The 20,474-nt window shown below is 56.2% G+C and overlaps 1 protein-coding gene across 6 annotated transcripts in view; it reads right to left on the reverse strand.

Annotated features, from left to right (window-relative positions):
* LOC121269544 (basal cell adhesion molecule-like) overlaps positions 1-20,474 on the reverse strand; it is a 265,738-nt gene that overhangs the window by 45,158 nt on the left and 200,106 nt on the right. For all 6 annotated transcript variants that reach the window (XM_041174218.1, XM_041174220.1, XM_041174219.1 and 3 more), the window contains 2 exons: positions 18,008-18,221; positions 17,484-17,554 (listed from right to left, as the gene is read on the reverse strand). In XM_041174218.1, the coding sequence (XP_041030152.1) occupies positions 17,484-17,554; positions 18,008-18,221 (285 nt within the window). The remainder of the gene's footprint in view (positions 1-17,483; positions 17,555-18,007; positions 18,222-20,474) is intronic.

Below are 20,474 nucleotides of genomic sequence, written 5' to 3' on the forward strand. Positions count from 1 at the left end.
TGCGGTCGGTGTACGATGAGAAGAAGGGCGCGCTGCGGGACCTGCAACTGGTCGGGTCTCGGGGCGCGTTCGTGAGGTCGCGGATCTGTTTCCTTAAGGAGATGGACCGTGGCTCTCCCTTCTTCTACTCACTGGAAAAAAGGCACGGGGTCCGTAAGCAGCTCTTTACGCTGCTGGCCGACGACGGATCACTTGTCTCGGATCCGGAGGGCATCAGGGCCATTGCCCGAGATTACTACACTGCCCTGTTCTCTCCGGATCCGTCCAGTGAGGAAGCTTGCAGAGTTTTGTGGGAGGACCTGCCACAGGTCGGCCCGGAGTGCGCCGGAAAGCTCGACTCCCCTATAAGTCTGGGGGAGCTGACCGGCGCACTCGACGGTCTTTCTAGGGGCAAAACCCCGGGACTAGACGGGCTGACCGTGGAGTTCTTCAGGGCGTTCTGGGACGTCTTGGGGAGCGACTTCGCGGGGGTCCTGGGGGAGAGCATTGCTACCGGGGAGATGCCCCTTTCGTGGCGCAGGGCCGTGATTGCCCTGCTACCGAAGAAGGGGGATCTCCGCCTTCTTAAAAACTGGCGCCCGGTCTCCCTCCTCAGCACGGACTACAAAATCTTCGCCCGAGCCATGTCTTCTCGGCTCGGCACCGTGCTGGACCACATGATCCACCCTGACCAGTCCTACACCGTCCCGGACCGAACCATTTATGATAACATCCATCTGGTCCGGGACATCATCCACCTTTCCCAGAGGGCTGGTCTGTCGAGCGCCTTCCTGTCTCTCGATCAGGAGAAGGCGTTCGACAGGGTGGATCACGAATACTTACTCGGAACTCTGCGAGCTTTCGGGTTCGGGACGCATTTTGTCGCCCGGATCCGACTTCTGTACACTGCCGCGGAGTGTCTAGTGAAGGTTAACGGGTCCCTGACGGCGCCCCTTCGCTTTGGGAGAGGGGTACGTCAGGGCTGCCCCCTGTCTGGCCAGTTGTATTCTATTTGCGTGGAGCCTTTCCTGCGCCTCTTGCGGAGGAGGTTGTCGGGATTGGTTCTGCGCGGGCCGGGCATCGGGGTGGTCCTTTCGGCTTACGCCGATGACGTGCTCCTTATGTTTAGTGACCCGGCTGACCTGCGGAGGATGCGCGAGTGCCAGGAGGTCTACTCTGCCGCTTCTTCTGCCAGGATCAACTGGGGTAAGTGTTCTGGACTCCTGGTCGGTCAGTGGCAGATGGATCCCCTACCCGAGGAGCTCAGGCCTTTCACCTGGAGCAGGACCAGCCTCCTCTACCTGGGGGTCCATCTCTGCCCCGCTGAGGAATCCTGGCCGGCAAACTGGCAGGAACTGGAGACGAAAGTCACCGCTCGCCTGCGGCGCTGGACAGGACTGCTCCGAGTGCTATCTTACCGGGGTCGAGTTCTGGTCATAAACCAGCTGATCGCCGCCATGTTGTGGTATCGGCTGGTCACTTTGACCCCTCCCCCGGACTTTGTCACAAGAATCCAGAGATTGTTAGTCGACTTCTTCTGGGACAAAAGATTGCACTGGGTCGCTGCCGAGGTTCTGAGTCTCCCGCTTAGGGAGGGTGGTCAGGCGCTAGTGTGCCTACGCACACAGGTGGCGACTTTCCGCCTTCAGACCCTGCAGCGATACCTCTACGTTGAGCCTCCTCCTAGATGGTGTGCCCTGATGACGTATTTCTTCCGTCAGGTGCACGGCCTGAATTATGACGTGCAGCTCCTGTTTATAGAACAGCTGGGCCTCGGTGGCTCCTTGCAGGCGTTGCCCGTCTTTTACCAGGACCTGATCAAAGTCTGGAAAGTGGTCGCCTCGCGACGCAGCTCTCCCCCGTCAGGAGTAGCGGCTATCGTCAGAGAGCCGCTGCTCAGGAATCCGCCCCTCCGTCCTTTTCAGTGGTTGGCGGAGAGGAGGGCTGTGGCCGCAGGGGTGACCAGGATCGGGGACGTGCTGGGTGGCGGAGGACTGGGCTGGATGCTCCCGCAGGAGTTGGCGCGACGCGCGTCTGTGAGTGTCCAGGTCGCAGCCGATGCCATCCAAGACCTGAGAACGGTCGTGCTCGGACCCGACGTTATTTTGGGTCTTGAGGTGGCCCAGGTGCGCGGTGGTCTTCCGTCTGAGCGTTCCCCTGTTCGGACGGAATTCCACATTGGCCCCAAGCCCCGAACCCTCCCTCGGGTGCTGGTGCCCCGCAATATGAGCCGCCTCGGGGACATGCCCTCTGTGCCTTTTGGCACGGCAAAGAGGAGCTTTTTGTACGGACTGCTGCTGCACACCTTCCATTTTCTCGCCCTTGTCCGTCGACCGGACACGCCCTGGCGTGCCTTGTTGCCGTCCGGCGGCGGAAGCCCCCGATGGGAGGCCCTCTACGGAGGTGTCCTCCCCCTTTCTATCGGAGACCTGGGTTGGAGGGTGTTGCATGCAGCAGTCCCTTATAATAAGAGGATGCATTGGTTCGCGGACTCTCAGGACACGTGCCCTTTTTGCGGTCTTGTGGAGTCCGTGGACCATGTATACATAGGGTGTTGTAGGCTGCACTCCCTTTTTAGTTATTTGAAAAACCTTTTATTGATGTTTTGTTTGCACTTCAGCCCCACGCTCCTGATCTATGGGCACCCGGTGCGGAAGGGGGTCGGGAAGGAGGAGGACCTCCTCGTGAACCTGCTCCTGGGCCTGGCCAAGTTGGCCATTAACAGGTCCAGGCAGCGGGCGATCGACGGGGGAGTCCCGCCCGATTGTTTGTCCCTCTTCCGCGGCTACGTTCGCTGCCGGATGTCCCTGGAGAAGGAGCACGCGGTGTCTGCTGGCACTCTCGAGGCCTTCCGTGCTCGGTGGGCACCGCGGGGACTGGGGTGTTTTGTTGACCCCTTTAATCACATTTTGATTTAAAGTTTGTAAGTTTCCTTTAAACTTTGTTCTTGGTTTTACAGCTGACCTGAATTAGGGGCTGTGCCTGATTTATCCCAATTTTGTTGATTTGGTTTTCATTTAAAAGATTATCAAGAGTTCAAGGGCCGCACAGCGCAGGTTCCAGAACTTCTCGGTCCTCAGGGACGGGAAGTATGCGTTGTGCTTCCTGCAAGAAACCCATACCGTTCCGGGAGACGAAGCCACGTGGCTCCTGGAGTGGCGAGGGGGGGTCTACATGAGTCACCTAGCCTCCAATTCTGGCGGGGTGGCTATCTTGTTGGCCCCGCATTTTCAGCCGGAGATCTTGGGGGTCAAGGAGCCAGTGCCAGGCCGGTTGCTGCACCTGACTGTGCGTCTGGGGGGGGCGGTGCTTCACTTTGTGAATGTGTACGCTCCCCTGGGCACGCAGCAGCAAGCGAGCTTCTTTGAAGAAGTGTCCACTCATCTCGGCTCCATCGACGCTGGCGAGTGCATCGTCCTCGGGGGGGATTTCAATTGCACCCTCGGGGTCCGGGACCGTCACGGTACCCCGCACTGCACGCGAGGTGTGAGTAAGTTGCGGGACCTGGTCAGGTCCTTCGACTTAGTGGACGTCTGGCGAAATCTCCATCCTGACTCCAGCGTGTTCACCTTTGTGTCACCTGGAGTCGGAGCGTCCAGACTCGACCGCCTTTACTTTTCGAAGGCGTACGTGTCCTGCGTTCCGGCTGCTTCTATACAGCAGGTTCCGTGCACGGACCACCGTCTGGTGTGGGCGGAGCTCACTTCGTTCTGCGCTCGGACGGGGTCCACGTACTGGCATTTTAATAACCTGTTGTTAGAAGACCAGCGGTTCCTGGACTCGTTCCGTCGCTTCTGGGCCGGCTGGAGAAGGAAGCGGGGAGGCTTCCCCTCCTTGAGGCTATGGTGGGACGTGGGCAAGACTCACGTCCGAGTTTTCTGTCAAGAGTACGCGAAGGGGTCGACAAAGAGACGCAAATCCAGGGTCGAGGAGTTGGAGAAGGAGGTGCTGGACCTGGAGGCACGTCTCCGTCAGCCCGACGCGGACCCGGCCCTGCGGTCGGTGTACGATGAGAAGAAGGGCGCGCTGCGGGACCTGCAACTGGTCGGGTCTCGGGGCGCGTTCGTGAGGTCGCGGATCTGTTTCCTTAAGGAGATGGACCGTGGCTCTCCCTTCTTCTACTCACTGGAAAAAAGGCACGGGGTCCGTAAGCAGCTCTTTACGCTGCTGGCCGACGACGGATCACTTGTCTCGGATCCGGAGGGCATCAGGGCCATTGCCCGAGATTACTACACTGCCCTTTTCTCTCCGGATCCGTCCAGTGAGGAAGCTTGCAGAGTTTTGTGGGAGGACCTGCCGCAGGTCGGCCCGGAGTGCGCCGGAAAGCTCGACTCCCCTATAAGTCTGGGGGAGCTGACCGGCGCACTCGACGGTCTTTCTAGGGGCAAAACCCCGGGACTAGACGGGCTGACCGTGGAGTTCTTCAGGGCGTTCTGGGACGTCTTGGGGAGCGACTTCGCGGGGGTCCTGGGGGAGAGCATTGCTACCGGGGAGATGCCCCTTTCGTGGCGCAGGGCCGTGATTGCCCTGCTACCGAAGAAGGGGGATCTCCGCCTTCTTCAAAACTGGCGCCCGGTCTCCCTCCTCAGCACGGACTACAAAATCTTCGCCCGAGCCATGTCTTCTCGGCTCGGCACCGTGCTGGACCACATGATCCACCCTGACCAGTCCTACACCGTCCCGGACCGAACCATTTATGATAACATCCATCTGGTCCGGGACATCATCCACCATTCCCAGAGGGCTGGTCTGTCGAGCGCCTTCCTGTCTCTCGATCAGGAGAAGGCGTTCGACAGGGTGGATCACGAATACTTACTCGGAACTCTGCGAGCTTTCGGGTTCGGGACGCATTTTGTCGCCCGGATCCGACTTCTGTACACTGCCGCGGAGTGTCTAGTGAAGGTTAACGGGTCCCTGACGGCGCCCCTTCGCTTTGGGAGAGGGGTACGTCAGGGCTGCCCCCTGTCTGGCCAGTTGTATTCTATTTGCGTGGAGCCTTTCCTGCGCCTCTTGCGGAGGAGGTTGTCGGGATTGGTTCTGCGCGGGCCGGGCATCGGGGTGGTCCTTTCGGCTTACGCCGATGACGTGCTCCTTATGTTTAGTGACCCGGCTGACCTGCGGAGGATGCGCGAGTGCCAGGAGGTCTACTCTGCCGCTTCTTCTGCCAGGATCAACTGGGGTAAGTGTTCTGGACTCCTGGTCGGTCAGTGGCAGATGGATCCCCTACCCGAGGAGCTCAGGCCTTTCACCTGGAGCAGGACCAGCCTCCTCTACCTGGGGGTCCATCTCTGCCCCGCTGAGGAATCCTGGCCGGCAAACTGGCAGGAACTGGAGACGAAAGTCACCGCTCGCCTGCGGCGCTGGACAGGACTGCTCCGAGTGCTATCTTACCGGGGTCGAGTTCTGGTCATAAACCAGCTGATCGCCGCCATGTTGTGGTATCGGCTGGTCACTTTGACCCCTCCCCCGGACTTTGTCACAAGAATCCAGAGATTGTTAGTCGACTTCTTCTGGGACAAAAGATTGCACTGGGTCGCTGCCGAGGTTCTGAGTCTCCCGCTTAGGGAGGGTGGTCAGGCGCTAGTGTGCCTACGCACACAGGTGGCGACTTTCCGCCTTCAGACCCTGCAGCGATACCTCTACGTCGAGCCTCCTCCTAGATGGTGTGCCCTGATGACGTATTTCTTCCGTCAGGTGCACGGCCTGAATTATGACGTGCAGCTCCTGTTTATAGAACAGCTGGGCCTCGGTGGCTCCTTGCAGGCGTTGCCCGTCTTTTACCAGGACCTGATCAAAGTCTGGAAAGTGGTCGCCTCGCGACGCAGCTCTCCCCCGTCAGGAGTAGCGGCTATCGTCAGAGAGCCGCTGCTCAGGAATCCGCCCCTCCGTCCTTTTCAGTGGTTGGCGGAGAGGAGGGCTGTGGCCGCAGGGGTGACCAGGATCGGGGACGTGCTGGGTGGCGGAGGACTGGGCTGGATGCTCCCACAGGAGTTGGCGCGACGCGCGTCTGTGAGTGTCCAGGTCGCAGCCGATGCCATCCAAGACCTGAGAACGGTCGTGCTCGGACCCGACGTTATTTTGGGTCTTGAGGTGGCCCAGGTGCGCGGTGGTCTTCCGTCTGAGCGTTCCCCTGTTCGGACGGAATTCCACATTGGCCCCAAGCCCCGAACCCTCCCTCGGGTGCTGGTGCCCCGCAATATGAGCCGCCTCGGGGACATGCCCTCTGTGCCTTTTGGCACGGCAAAGAGGAGCTTTTTGTACGGACTGCTGCTGCACACCTTCCATTTTCTCGCCCTTGTCCGTCGACCGGACACGCCCTGGCGTGCCTTGTTGCCGTCCGGCGGCGGAAGCCCCCGATGGGAGGCCCTCTACGGAGGTGTCCTCCCCCTTTCTATCGGAGACCTGGGTTGGAGGGTGTTGCATGCAGCAGTCCCTTATAATAAGAGGATGCATTGGTTCGCGGACTCTCAGGACACGTGCCCTTTTTGCGGTCTTGTGGAGTCCGTGGACCATGTATACATAGGGTGTTGTAGGCTGCACTCCCTTTTTAGTTATTTGAAAAACCTTTTATTGATGTTTTGTTTGCACTTCAGCCCCACGCTCCTGATCTATGGGCACCCGGTGCGGAAGGGGGTCGGGAAGGAGGAGGACCTCCTCGTGAACCTGCTCCTGGGCCTGGCCAAGTTGGCCATTAACAGGTCCAGGCAGCGGGCGATCGACGGGGGAGTCCCGCCCGATTGTTTGTCCCTCTTCCGCGGCTACGTTCGCTGCCGGATGTCCCTGGAGAAGGAGCACGCGGTGTCTGCTGGCACTCTCGAGGCCTTCCGTGCTCGGTGGGCACCGCGGGGACTGGGGTGTTTTGTTGACCCCTTTAATCACATTTTGATTTAAAGTTTGTAAGTTTCCTTTAAAACTTTGTTCTTGGTTTTACAGCTGACCTGAATTAGGGGCTGTGCCTGATTTATCCCAATTTTGTTGATTTGGTTTTCATTTAAAAGATTATCAAGAGTTCAAATCTCACAATGGCAAACTATGAAATAATGTAACTTCATCTGAAACAGATGGAAATGTGTTTGTACTCGAAAGAGTTACACCATGCCCCACACAACAAGGACTCACAGCAGTAACAATAACTCTTTACTCAAAAGAGTATCAAGAGTTCAAATCTCACAATGGCAAACTATGAAACAATGTAACTTCAAGATTGCACTGGGTCGCTGCCGAGGTTCTGAGTCCCCCGCTTAGGGAGGGTGGTCAGGCGCTAGTGTGCCTACGCACACAGGTGGCGACTTTCCGCCTTCAGACCCTGCAGCGATACCTCTACGTTGAGCCTCCTCCTAGATGGTGTGCCCTGATGACGTATTTCTTCCGTCAGGTGCACGGCCTAAATTATGACGTGCAGCTCCTGTTTATAGAACAGCTGGGCCTCGGTGGCTCCTTGCAGGCGTTGCCCGTCTTTTACCAGGACCTGATCAAAGTCTGGAAAGTGGTCGCCTCGCGACGCAGCTCTCCTCCGTCAGGAGTAGCGGCTATCGTCAGAGAGCCGCTGCTCAGGAATCCGCCCCTCCGTCCTTTTCAGTGGTTGGCGGAGAGGAGGGCTGTGGCCGCAGGGGTGACCAGGATCGGGGACGTGCTGGGTGGCGGAGGACTGGGCTGGATGCTCCCGCAGGAGTTGGCGCGACGCGCGTCTGTGAGTGTCCAGGTCGCAGCCGATGCCATCCAAGACCTGAGAACGGTCGTGCTCGGACCCGACGTTATTGTGGGTCTTGAGGTGGCCCAGGTGCGCGGTTGTCTTCCATCTGAGCATTCCCCTTTTCGGACGGAATTCCACATTGGCCCCAAGCCCCGAACCCTCCCTCGGGTGCTGGTGCCCCGCAATATGAGCCGCCTCGGGGACATGCCCTCTGTGCCTTTTGGCACGGCAAAGAGGGGCTTTTTGTACGGACTGCTGCTGCACACCTTCCATTTTCTCGCCCTTGTCCGTCGACTGGACACGCCCTGCGTGCCTTGTTGCCGTCCGGCGGCGGGGCCCTCGATGGGAGGCCCTCTACGGAGGTGTCCTCCCCCTTTCTATCGGGGACCTGGGTTGGAGGGTGTTGCATGCAGCAGTCCCTTATAATAAGAGGATGCATAGGTTCACGGACTCTCAGGACACATGCCCTTTTTGCGGTCTTGTGGAGTCCGTGGACCATGTATACATAGGGTGTTGTAGGCTGCACTCCCTTTTTAGTTATTTGAAAAACCTTTTATTGATGTTTTGTTTGCACTTCAGCCCCACGCTCCTGATCTATGGGCACCCGGTGCGGAAGGGGGTCGGGAAGGAGGAGGACCTCCTCGTGAACCTGCTCCTGGGCCTGGCCAAGTTGGCCATTAACAGGTCCAGGCAGCGGGCGATCGACGGGGGAGTCCCGCCCGATTGTTTGTCCCTCTTCCGCGGCTACGTTCGCTGCCGGATGTCCCTGGAGAAGGAGCACGCGGTGTCTGATGGCACTCTCGAGGCCTTCCGTGCTCGGTGGGCACCGCGGGGACTGGGGTGTTTTGTTGACCCCTTTAATCACATTTTGATTTAAAGTTTGTAAGTTTCCTTTAAACTTTGTCCTTGGTTTTACAGCTGACCTGAATTAGGGGCTGTGCCTGATTTATCCCAATTTTGTTGATTTGGTTTTCATTTAAAAGATTATCAAGAGTTCATTTTCCTAACGATCTCGTGGAGGTAATTGTGGATTCAGTTGGTTTCCTGATACTGAGGAGAGAAGGTGTGTGGTGTTGGTGTTGCTGCTCCTCAGTGTTTCAACTGTTTCTGCTGCTGCCTTTGGGGTTGTTGCTTCTGCTGTGTGCTGCTGCTGCTTCTGCTGCTGCTCCTCCAGTGCTGCCAAAGGAGAGAGAGGGAGAGAAGAGAACAGTTGCTACTGTTGCTACAGGACAGGAAGGCCAGGAGGCCAGGACTGAGTTAAAAAACAACATCCTAGGTGGGTGTCTGAACTGTGTATTTTTGTTTAAGGTGGGGGCAATTAAGGACTGTGTTTTTGTAGGGGGAGGCAAGAAGACTGCCAGAGGAGTTGGGGAAGGAAGAGAGGGAGGGTGTGTGTGTGTGCTGAAACCATCTTTCTGCCACCCCTCCCCCCAACCCAGCCCTTTTCCCAGTAAGGCCAGCAATAGCTGGTGAAGACATCGCCTCCCCCTGCCTGAAGAACATCAGGCCCCCACCCACCGTCCATCCACCATCGAGGACACCCACCAGGACATTTACCTCTTTCCCTCCTGTGCCTCCCTGTCTTTTACTCCTCTCCCTCCTCTCCTCTCCTGCCTAAAAGAGGGGAGGTTGTTTCTACCTCTCTCCCCCACCCCCTTTCCTCCCTATATTTCTAAAAAAAAATAAAAAGAAAAAAACAAAATGGCCAATCCTTCCCGGGGTGGGCGTGGCTCTGGCCCTAAGGCCAATTCACCATCACCTGTGGCCGGGCCCTCGAGGGCTAATGTGGAGGCGGTTTTGTCACCGGTGGCAGGGCCTCAAAAAAAGAAAACTTATGCGGGGGTGGTTGCTTCTGCGGCTCCAGCTGCTCCCGCTGCCCTGTCACCTTTCCGCCTCCTGACCAGGGCCCTTGGGGTAAAGAGCTATGCTCACCCTGAAATGACAATAGAGGCCTGCGTAAAGGCTATGGCTGGGGTCGTCGGCCCCTCAGCCATTGTCGCGGCCTCTAAAATGTATGGGAAGGCCATATTCTTCTTGAGGTCCGAGCGGGCGGTGCACCTCGCCCTGCAAAAAGGACTCACTGTGGGCGGGACTTTTCTGGCGGTGGACCCCCTTGAGGCCACCGCCCAGAGAATTATTATTTCGAACATCCCGCCTTTTCTATCGAGTGAGCTCCTCCTCCCCCACCTTAATAAATTGGGGGAGGTCAGGTCGGGGGTTGCACCAATCCCGCTCGGCCTCAAAGACTCGGCCCTCCGCCATGTGTACTCCTTCCGGCGCCAGGTATTTGTCCGCTTGGCCCAGGAGGAGTGCCTGGAGGGGGCCTTCGTTATCAATTTTGAGGGGACCGCCTATCGGGTCTTCTGGACCGTGGAGGGCGTGCGGTGCCATGCTTGTAAGGAGGCGGGGCACGTGAGGAAGAACTGCCCCGCCTCCAAGGCTACGAGCCCCACCCAAGCGGCCACGGCTGGCACCGCCCCTCCTCCCCCCGCCACCACTCCATCTCCCTCCCCGCAAGGGGAAGCGACGCCGGCGGCCACTGCCATCTCGGCTGCCGGTGAGGCGGGGGGAGAGCCCCCACGCCGTAAGAAGGCGCAGAGGAAGACCCGCAACCTGGAGGCGGCCCCTGAAACGCCCCAAAACCCCCAAACACCTGCAAGCACCGGCTCGGGGGAAAAGACAACATCCGGCCCCGGCGTCGTGTCCGCGTGTGCTCCCGGGCCCGTGGGTGCTAAGGCGCCGAGTGCTGGGCCCGGCGTCGTCCCTGCGCGTGCTCCCGGGGCCGGCGGGGAAGGGACGCGGGACCCCGAGCCGGGGTATCTAACACCCAAAACCCAGAGGGTGGAGTGTCCGGGAGGGCTGGACAAGGAGGAGGGGGCCTCGGAAATGGAGGTCTCCCTAGCCCCCAGCCTGACCCGGAAGAGACGTCACGCTTCGGAGGAGGAGGTGGGTGATGCCCAAACTGAAGAAGTTGGGTGTGTCCCTTCCCCCGATGAAGAGGTGGTGGCGTCTCCACCAAGTAAAATCTCGCCCTGTCCTCTGGGGGAACTCAAAACCCCTGCACCGACTCCCACCACTATTACCCCTGTCAACCTGCTGCAGTCCCCTGAACAGGGCCCCTCGGGGGTCACTGAAGGCACCTCCCTTGAGGTGGTGCCCGACTCAGAGACCCTCGATACCCCCGAGGTACCTTCTGGCTCATCGGGGGACTGCAACTTTCAAAATTTAAAAAATGTCAACGGGTCATTGGGTGGCGGCGAAAAGGAAGGCCTTCCCGCTCCCTCCCAAACCTTCGCACCGGGCGTCCTAGTTTTGGGTCAGGAGCTTGTCCTGAGCTCCCCGGACGACCCGGTGCCGGGAGGAGAGCGGGCATCAGAACTGCCGCTGCCCTCTGACCCAAAACGTTTAGAGGAGACCAGAGAGGACCCCTCTGGCCTTGATCCTGGGGGTGGGATCGAGGTACAGGTGGGGCCAGCTGGCAGCTCCGAATCAGCCCCCGTACTCAATGCGGGGGAGGGGTCGGAAGCTGGAGGCGACGACCTGGAGGAGGACGGGGTGTCCGTGGTGAGCGCTGGAGATTACGCTGAGTCGCTCTCAAGCGAGGCGGTGGATCCCCTGGTGCCCTCCACTGACTCCCCCCTCATCCCCCCAAGGGAACTCCGGGACTTTTTGGCGAGTCATCGCGGTCGCCGAGACAGGGTTCAGTTGGCCTTGGACCGGTGGCATTCTTTTCCGCTGGTGTTCTGGTCCACTCGCGAGGCTCTCAAGTCTCCTGAGTTGGATAGGAACGCGCGGCGGAGGGTCCAAACGTTTCTCGCTGGGCTCCTGAAGGAGAGGAAGGACTAAAAAGTCCTCTTCTTCTTTTTAATGACTTAAGGTGAAGATTTGATGTACCTTTGACAATGAAGACGACTATAGCCAGCCTCAACATCCGCGGCAGCAGGGCCGCACAGCGCAGGTTCCAGAACTTCTCGGTCCTCAGGGACGGGAAGTATGCGTTGTGCTTCCTGCAAGAAACCCATACCGTTCCGGGAGACGAAGCCACGTGGCTCCTGGAGTGGCGAGGGGGGGTCTACATGAGTCACCTAGCCTCCAATTCTGGCGGGGTGGCTATCTTGTTGGCCCCGCATTTTCAGCCGGAGATCTTGGGGGTCAAGGAGCCGGTGCCAGGCCGGTTGCTGCACCTGACTGTGCGTCTGGGGGGGGCGGTGCTTCATTTTGTGAATGTGTACGCTCCCCTGGGCACGCAGCAGCAAGCGAGCTTCTTTGAAGAAGTGTCCACTCATCTCGGCTCCATCGACGCTGGCGAGTGCATCGTCCTCGGGGGGGATTTCAATTGCACCCTCGGGGTCCGGGACCGTCACGGTACCCCGCACTGCACGCGAGGTGTGAGTAAGTTGCGGGACCTGGTCAGGTCCTTCGACTTAGTGGACGTCTGGCGAAATCTCCATCCTGACTCCAGCGTGTTCACCTTTGTGTCACCTGGAGTCGGAGCGTCCAGACTCGACCGCCTTTACGTTTCGAAGGCGTACGTGTCCTGCGTTCCGGCTGCTTCTATACAGCAGGTTCCGTGCACGGACCACCGTCTGGTGTGGGCGGAGCTCACTTCGTTCTGCGCTCGGACGGGGTCCGCGTACTGGCATTTTAATAACCTGTTGTTGGAAGACCAGCGGTTCCTGGACTCGTTCCGTCGCTTCTGGGCCGGCTGGAGAAGGAAGCGGGGAGGCTTCCCCTCCTTGAGGCTATGGTGGGACGTGGGCAAGACTCACGTCCGAGTTTTCTGTCAAGAGTACGCGAAGGGGTCGACAAAGAGACGCAAATCCAGGGTCGAGGAGTTGGAGAAGGAGGTGCTCGACCTGGAGGCACGTCTCCGTCAGCCCGACGCGGACCCGGCCCTGCGGTCGGTGTATGATGAGAAGAAGGGCGCGCTGCGGGACCTGCAACTGGTCGGGTCTCGGGGCGCGTTCGTGAGGTCGCGGATCTGTTTCCTTAAGGAGATGGACCGTGGCTCTCCCTTCTTCTACTCACTGGAAAAAAGGCACGGGGTCCGTAAGCAGCTCTTTACGCTGCTGGCCGACGACGGATCACTTGTCTCGGATCCGGAGGGCATCAGGGCCATTGCCCGAGATTACTACACTGCCCTTTTCTCTCCGGATCCGTCCAGTGAGGAAGCTTGCAGAGTTTTGTGGGAGGACCTGCCGCAGGTCGGCCCGGAGTGCGCCGGAAAGCTCGACTCCCCTATAAGTCTGGGGGAGCTGACCGGCGCACTCGACGGTCTTTCTAGGGGCAAAACCCCGGGACTAGACGGGCTGACCGTGGAGTTCTTCAGGGCGTTCTGGGACGTCTTGGGGAGCGACTTCGCGGGGGTCCTGGGGGAGAGCATTGCTACCGGGGAGATGCCCCTTTCGTGGCGCAGGGCCGTGATTGCCCTGCTACCGAAGAAGGGGGATCTCCGCCTTCTTCAAAACTGGCGCCCGGTCTCCCTCCTCAGCACGGACTACAAAATCTTCGCCCAAGCCATGTCTTCTCGGCTCGGCACCGTGCTGGACCACATGATCCATCCTGACCAGTCCTACACCGTCCCGGACCGAACCATTTATGATAACATCCATCTGGTCCGGGACATCATCCACCATTCCCAGAGGGCTGGTCTGTCGAGCGCCTTCCTGTCTCTCGATCAGGAGAAGGCGTTCGACAGGGTGGATCACGAATACTTACTCGGAACTCTGCGAGCTTTCGGGTTCGGGACGCATTTTGTCACCCGGATCCGACTTCTGTACACTGCCGCGGAGTGTCTAGTGAAGGTTAACGGGTCCCTGACGGCGCCCCTTCGCTTTGGGAGAGGGGTACGTCAGGGCTGCCCCCTGTCTGGCCAGTTGTATTCTATTTGCGTGGAGCCTTTCCTGCGCCTCTTGCGGAGGAGGTTGTCGGGATTGGTTCTGCGCGGGCCGGGCATCGGGGTGGTCCTTTCGGCTTACGCCGATGACGTGCTCCTTATGTTTAGTGACCCGGCTGACCTGCGGAGGATGCGCGAGTGCCAGGAGGTCTACTCTGCCGCTTCTTCTGCCAGGATCAACTGGGGTAAATGTTCTGGACTCCTGGTCGGTCAGTGGCAGATGGATCCCCTACCCGAGGAGCTCAGGCCTTTCACCTGGAGCAGGACCAGCCTCCTCTACCTGGGGGTCCATCTCTGCCCCGCTGAGGAATCCTGGCCGGCAAACTGGCAGGAACTGGAGACGAAAGTCACCGCTCGCCTGCGGCGCTGGACAGGACTGCTCCGAGTGCTATCTTACCGGGGTCGAGTTCTGGTCATAAACCAGCTGATCGCCGCCATGTTGTGGTATCGGCTGGTCACTTTGACCCCTCCCCCGGACTTTGTCACAAGAATCCAGAGATTGTTAGTCGACTTCTTCTGGGACAAAAGATTGCACTGGGTCGCTGCCGAGGTTCTGAGTCTCCCGCTTAGGGAGGGTGGTCAGGCGCTAGTGTGCCTACGCACACAGGTGGCGACTTTCCGCCTTCAGACCCTGCAGCGATACCTCTACGTTGAGCCTCCTCCTAGATGGTGTGCCCTGATGACGTATTTCTTCCGTCAGGTGCACGGCCTGAATTATGACGTGCAGCTCCTGTTTATAGAACAGCTGGGCCTCGGTGGCTCCTTGCAGGCGTTGCCCGTCTTTTACCAGGACCTGATCAAAGTCTGGAAAGTGGTCGCCTCGCGACGCAGCTCTCCCCCGTCAGGAGTAGCGGCTATCGTCAGAGAGCCGCTGCTCAGGAATCCGCCCCTCCGTCCTTTTCAGTGGTTGGCGGAGAGGAGGGCTGTGGCCGCAGGGGTGACCAGGATCGGGGACGTGCTGGGTGGCGGAGGACTGGGCTGGATGCTCCCGCAGGAGTTGGCGCGACGCGCGTCTGTGAGTGTCCAGGTCGCAGCCGATGCCATCCAAGACCTGAGAACGGTCGTGCTCGGACCCGACGTTATTTTGGGTCTTGAGGTGGCCCAGGTGCGCGGTGGTCTTCCGTCTGAGCGTTCCCCTGTTCGGACGGAATTCCACATTGGCCCCAAGCCCCGAACCCTCCCTCGGGTGCTGGTGCCCCGCAATATGAGCCGCCTCGGGGACATGCCCTCTGTGCCTTTTGGCACGGCAAAGAGGGGCTTTTTGTATGGACTGCTGCTGCACACCTTCCATTTTCTCGCCCTTGTCCGTCGACCGGACACGCCCTGGCGTGCCTTATTGCCGTCCGGCGGCGGAGGCCCTCGATGGGAGGCCCTCTACGGAGGTGTCCTCCCCCTTTCTATCGGGGACCTGGGTTGGAGGGTGTTGCATGCGGCAGTCCCTTATAATAAGAGGATGCATAGGTTCACGGACTCTCAGGACACATGCCCTTTTTGCGGTCTTGTGGAGTCCGTGGACCATGTATACATAGGGTGTTGTAGGCTGCACTCCCTTTTTAGTTATTTGAAAAACCTTTTATTGATGTTTTGTTTGCACTTCAGCCCCACGCTCCTGATCTATGGGCACCCGGTGCGGAAGGGGGTCGGGAAGGAGGAGGACCTCCTCGTGAACCTGCTCCTGGGCCTGGCCAAGTTGGCCATTAACAGGTCCAGGCAGCGGGCGATCGACGGGGGAGTCCCGCCCGATTGTTTGTCCCTCTTCCGCGGCTACGTTCGCTGCCGGATGTCCCTGGAGAAGGAGCACGCGGTGTCTGCTGGCACTCTCGAGGCCTTCCGTGCTCGGTGGGCACCGCGGGAACTGGGGTGTTTTGTTGACCCCTTTAATCACATTTTGATTTAAAGTTTGTAAGTTTCCTTTAAACTTTGTTCTTGGTTTTACAGCTGACCTGAATTAGGGGCTGTGCCTGATTTATCCCAATTTTGTTGATTTGGTTTTCATTTAAAAGATTATCAAGAGTTCAAATCTCACAATGGCAAACTATGAAACAATGTAACTTCATCTGAAACAGATGGAAACGGGTTTATACTCGAAAGAGTTACTGGGACTCTTGGCTTGGCCTAAGTAGCCAAGTGGTTATGGTACTGGGTTTGTAACCCCAAGATCAAGAGTTCAAATCTCACAATGGGAAACAATGTAACTTCATCTGAAATGACAGATGGAAACATGTTTGTACTCAAAAGAGTTACTGGGACTCTTCGGAAAGCTACGCAAAACTAAAACACCAGATGTGCCGAGGATCCCAAGACAATTCATGAGATTGAGGTGCCACACCAGGAAGAGACCCAACCATGCTTCTTGTGCGAGGTCAAGGAACCTGGATTCTCTTTTTGGAATGTGGAATCTCAGTAAACGGTCACATCACCAACTTCAAATTGGATACGGGAACCAGTGTTATGGTCCTCTTCGATAAGGAGCCTTGGCTGAGACACCTCTGGCTATGCACAGCAGACACACCACTCTACGGGCCTGGAGGAATCTGACTTCCAGTCATTGCCATGGTTCTAGAACCACTAAGGTTTGGTGATAAGCAGATAGTCAGGCATGCACATCATCTGAAATCAATCCTTTTCTCTCTTGAGCAGAGATGCCTGTGTTGCCCTGAACCTTCTTAAAATGGCAGAAGATGTCAAGACAACCTCTGTTATCAACTACGTGGAACTGTGAGTTTCCAAGAGGTCCACCAGTAAAGTGACTCTCGACTGGGACTTCAGCTTTGAATTGTCTTTACTCTTCAGAGCTGGTTTGTCCAATGTCTTTGCAGGCTTTCCAGCCAAACCTTTAGATAAATACCACTGTACCTTGAGTGGAAGACACCAGGAAAATGACCAACAGCGGAAGAATGAGCCCCAACCCCAGGCTCCAACAGTTGCTGTCACATTACCTGTAAACACTACAGCACAAACACTGCAACCTCCAGCACACCCCAACCCCGCAATATGCAAGCTGCAAGATGGTGCTGGAGCAAGGAGAGTGACCATCAGCTCACCAGAGCATACCTCAGTGAGGCACAGAAACACACGGAAGAATACATTGTCTTGATAAAAACCAAACTACAAGATGAGCCCACTGATGAGGAACATCCAAACGACAGGGGCAACACCTTCAATTCCCACAAAGATCACAGCGGACCACACGGAGAAAGAAAAACCAGGTTTGTGCCACAAATGAATGGAGTGAACACCATGCCGGTGGTCCCCAACCACAGCAGATGGGAGTTGACAAAGAGAAGTTCAACTCCAAGGAGCAGAAAAAGCATATCAGAAGAAGAGAAACAAGTGCCAGAAACACAGACTACACAAACTCTGAATCAACAAAGATTGCCCCAATCAACAGAGACCACCACTCCTCCAAATGTGACCAGAAGGAGAATGGTCAAGCCTCCAGACTGTCTGAATCTGTAAAGTCAGAGACTTGAGGTGGGGAGAAGGGGTAACACGATTATAATGTGAATATGTTGGGTAAGCATGATCATAATGTAAATATGTTGGATAAAGATTTTGGAGGGGGGGTGGTGTGTAGTATAATGGTATCTGGCATAGCAAGAGTTAATGTAGGACTGGGAAACAATATCGGCCACTGTGTGATGTAAAAAGACACATGACCTGAGATAGAGTCAGTTGTGGACTGGACAGGGACCTGTGTAGAAACAAGCGAGGAGTTAGCTCATAGCTTGGGCTATACCCTTTATATGTGTACATAGTTATGTGTTATCAATAAACAGTTAATGTTCAACCAATTTGAGCTGTATATTTTTAACTGGAAGGCATCTGTGAAACTCCACAATTCCTTTACACAATAAACCATTTCCCAAGTATATAAGTGAGACAACAGAGTGTCAGCCATTTAGCTTTTCTTACTTTTGCTGGCGTTGTCTCCATTACTGATATGATTGCATCACTTGGAGTTATCTCAGGCACTTCTGGAGCATCTGCCAAAAAAGAGAGATTGGTAAACACAGACAAGCAAGGGCGCTTTAAAGAATGTACACAAATCTAAAGCTCTGCTCTTATCTGTCTCTGCCCAACCGGCTCCTGCAATGCAATATGCAGAGGTGAAGTCAACCTGTGTCAAGTGACTGGTCAAAATAGAAGACATCGCAGTCACAGAAAGAATCAGAGATAATGTGAGGGAAAAAGCAATGTAAACAGTGAGTTGTTGGGATCTTGCAATGTGCTACCTGAAAGGGTGGTAGATTCAGTAATAACTTTCAAAAGGGATAAATATGTTAAAGGAAAAAAATACAGGGCTACTGGGATAAAGCAGAGGGTGTGGGCTAATTGGATAGCTTTCAATGACCAGGTATGGGCACGATAGACCGAATGGCCTTCTGCATTGTATCATTCTATAATTCTAAAAGATTTTTGCACAGAAGAAACCTTACCATAAACCTTCAGCTCCGTTGTGGCTTCACCACTGCCTGCTGGACCAGCACCAACTTGGCACAAAAATGTCCGCTCATCTCCGAGCTGAACATGGTCAATGGTCAGAGTGTAGTTCCCAACTACCTTGATCCGACTAGTGTACTCAGTTTTGTTGTCGATAATTCTCCTTTCTCCGTCCTGGAAATAGATTCTTTTCCGAGAGTTCTTCTCCATCTGAGAACATACAGAAGTTCAAATTTTGAAGAGTTTAAATAAAATGTAAGTTTCACAGTTACAATTCTCATCTGCTTGAGTTGTCTCCTATTGTGCCCCAGCTAAAATGCTACACAGACGACCTACTCCAATGCATCAGGCAGTGTCAGCTGTCAGCGGCATCCAGAAAACACTGAAGAATAGACTATGAGGACTCCATGCCTTCCTGAATTGCTGTAGGCCATGTTTTCTTCCTCTCCAGCACTGCAGATACCAGGCACAAATCCATGTGCTAACCATCCATGGAGCAGTAGCGCAGTGCTCTAACATGTTATTTTGAAGCCAGAGTTTGTCAGGGTTTTTCCTGTCCAACACTCTCAGGGAGATATATGAAGCAATTCTACGAGAGACTTGGGTGGAATCGTCCAGTGCCGTTGGTGGCAGGCATTATGGTGGGGGAGGCGTCGGTTGGGGGATGGAGAATTCGTGTGAGGGGCAGAAATCAGTTTTGCACTGGCATGAAATCACAGCGGGATCATCCGATGGTGTCTGCCATGGTGGAACGCCAATCCCGCTGGAAGCCGGTGTGAACACGATTTGCATCCCACTAATGGGATGCAAACTAAGGCCGGACCGGAATCGTCCCCCCACACCCAATTTACCATTATCCTGGTGGGAAAACATGCTAGCCCAGAACACATCTGGATAAGTGTGATGTGCAGAAGTTGGGACTTAGCGTTAGGGTCTTGCTCAAATTGCAGATATCCGAGTAGAAGATGATGCTGAAGTCCTACAGTTACCGGACCCTGGATCGTACGTGTATCGCATGCTGGCTGGATCCTCATGCACATGGCTCCACCGCGAAGCAGCTCTCAGAAAGTGGGAGGTGTCTGTTGATGCTTCAGGCCTGCTTTAGAACATCATGGTCTTTGCAATGGGCTGCTACAGATGATTGGCGAAAGTGGAGAAGAGGAAGCTCGAGGTGTGAGTGGAAGAGAAAGGGGTTTTGGGGGGGTGTGCAGTGAGGTTGGGGTGGGGGGCAAAGGTGACAGAGGGAGGAAACAAAGGTGTCAGGGGGTGGGTGAGGTTGGGGGGGGGGAACAAAAAAGTGTCGAGATGGGTGAGGTTGGGTGGGGACGGGAAGTCGAAAGTGTCGGGGAGGGGGGAAGGAATATGGGGGCAGGAGGGTGTAATGGTGCAGAATGCTGCAAGTGGGCAGGTAGGTGTAAGGGTGCAGGAAGGTGTAAAAGAGTGAGTTCAATAGGGGGGAAGGTGCTGGGTGGGGTGGAGGGAATTTGGAGAGGGAAGGTGTCCAGGAGGAGAAGGGAGCTCGGAGAGGGGAAGGTGGCCAGGGGGAGGATGGAGTAAGGGTGGAGGAAAGAGTTGTAGGGGGAGGGTATTTCCAGGTGAACATGCAAGGGAGGGATCTGTGCAGTCAATGACTGCTTCCTGGGGAGCGAACTGAGGGTGGGCTTGGTAGAAAGGAATGGTGAGTGTAAGAGGGGCAGAGGGAGCCGGTAGGGTTGGAGGGTCAGGGTGCATCGGTAAAGGGAGAAGGGGTGGCGAGGGTGGTTGGTGGGGATACAGAGGCAGACATGGGCCCTGGGGGTGAGAAGGAGGATGTTGGGAAGGTCGATGTGGATGAGGGAGGTACGGAACATGCATGTTCACCTGGACATCCTGGAATGGCAAGAGTTTGGGTTGGTAGGTGAGAGTGGGGAGGTGGAAGGTGATACCAAAGGGGTCCATAGTGATGGAGGAAAGGACATGGGTTACTGGGGGAGGGGAAATGATGGGGTAGCTAATCAAGAACCTTACCACAACCATGTTTGCCAAGTGGAAAGTGAGCGGAGCCTTGTGCTGGATGGGCACAGGTGCTACATGGGAGTGTGGTCAGTGGCTGGGCGGAGATGCAGGTCAGCTCAGATGGAGAACTGAAAGAGAAGCCCAGCAGGCAGCATTGAAGATGCTTGGGACAGTGAGGTGAGAGTGATGGATGAAGGCTCCGCGTGCATGGGAGAAAGCTTGCATGAGGTTTTGACAGCCCCTGGCACACACACACACACACACACACACAAACACAACACTCTTCTCCCTCCAGAATCACTCATGTTCCAGCTGCATGCATCTGAATGCTATTGGGGGTGGGGGGGATATTAATGAAGCTGAAAGACACCATTATACATTACTCAGTAAAAGTGAATATATTTTCAGATCAGAAAATGGCAAAACGTGTTCACCCATGCAACCACTTCTGATCAGAAATTCTTAACT

Source organism: Carcharodon carcharias, chromosome 25 (assembly GCF_017639515.1).
Source record: "Carcharodon carcharias isolate sCarCar2 chromosome 25, sCarCar2.pri, whole genome shotgun sequence".
In the NCBI taxonomy this organism is placed as follows: domain Eukaryota; kingdom Metazoa; phylum Chordata; class Chondrichthyes; order Lamniformes; family Lamnidae; genus Carcharodon; species Carcharodon carcharias.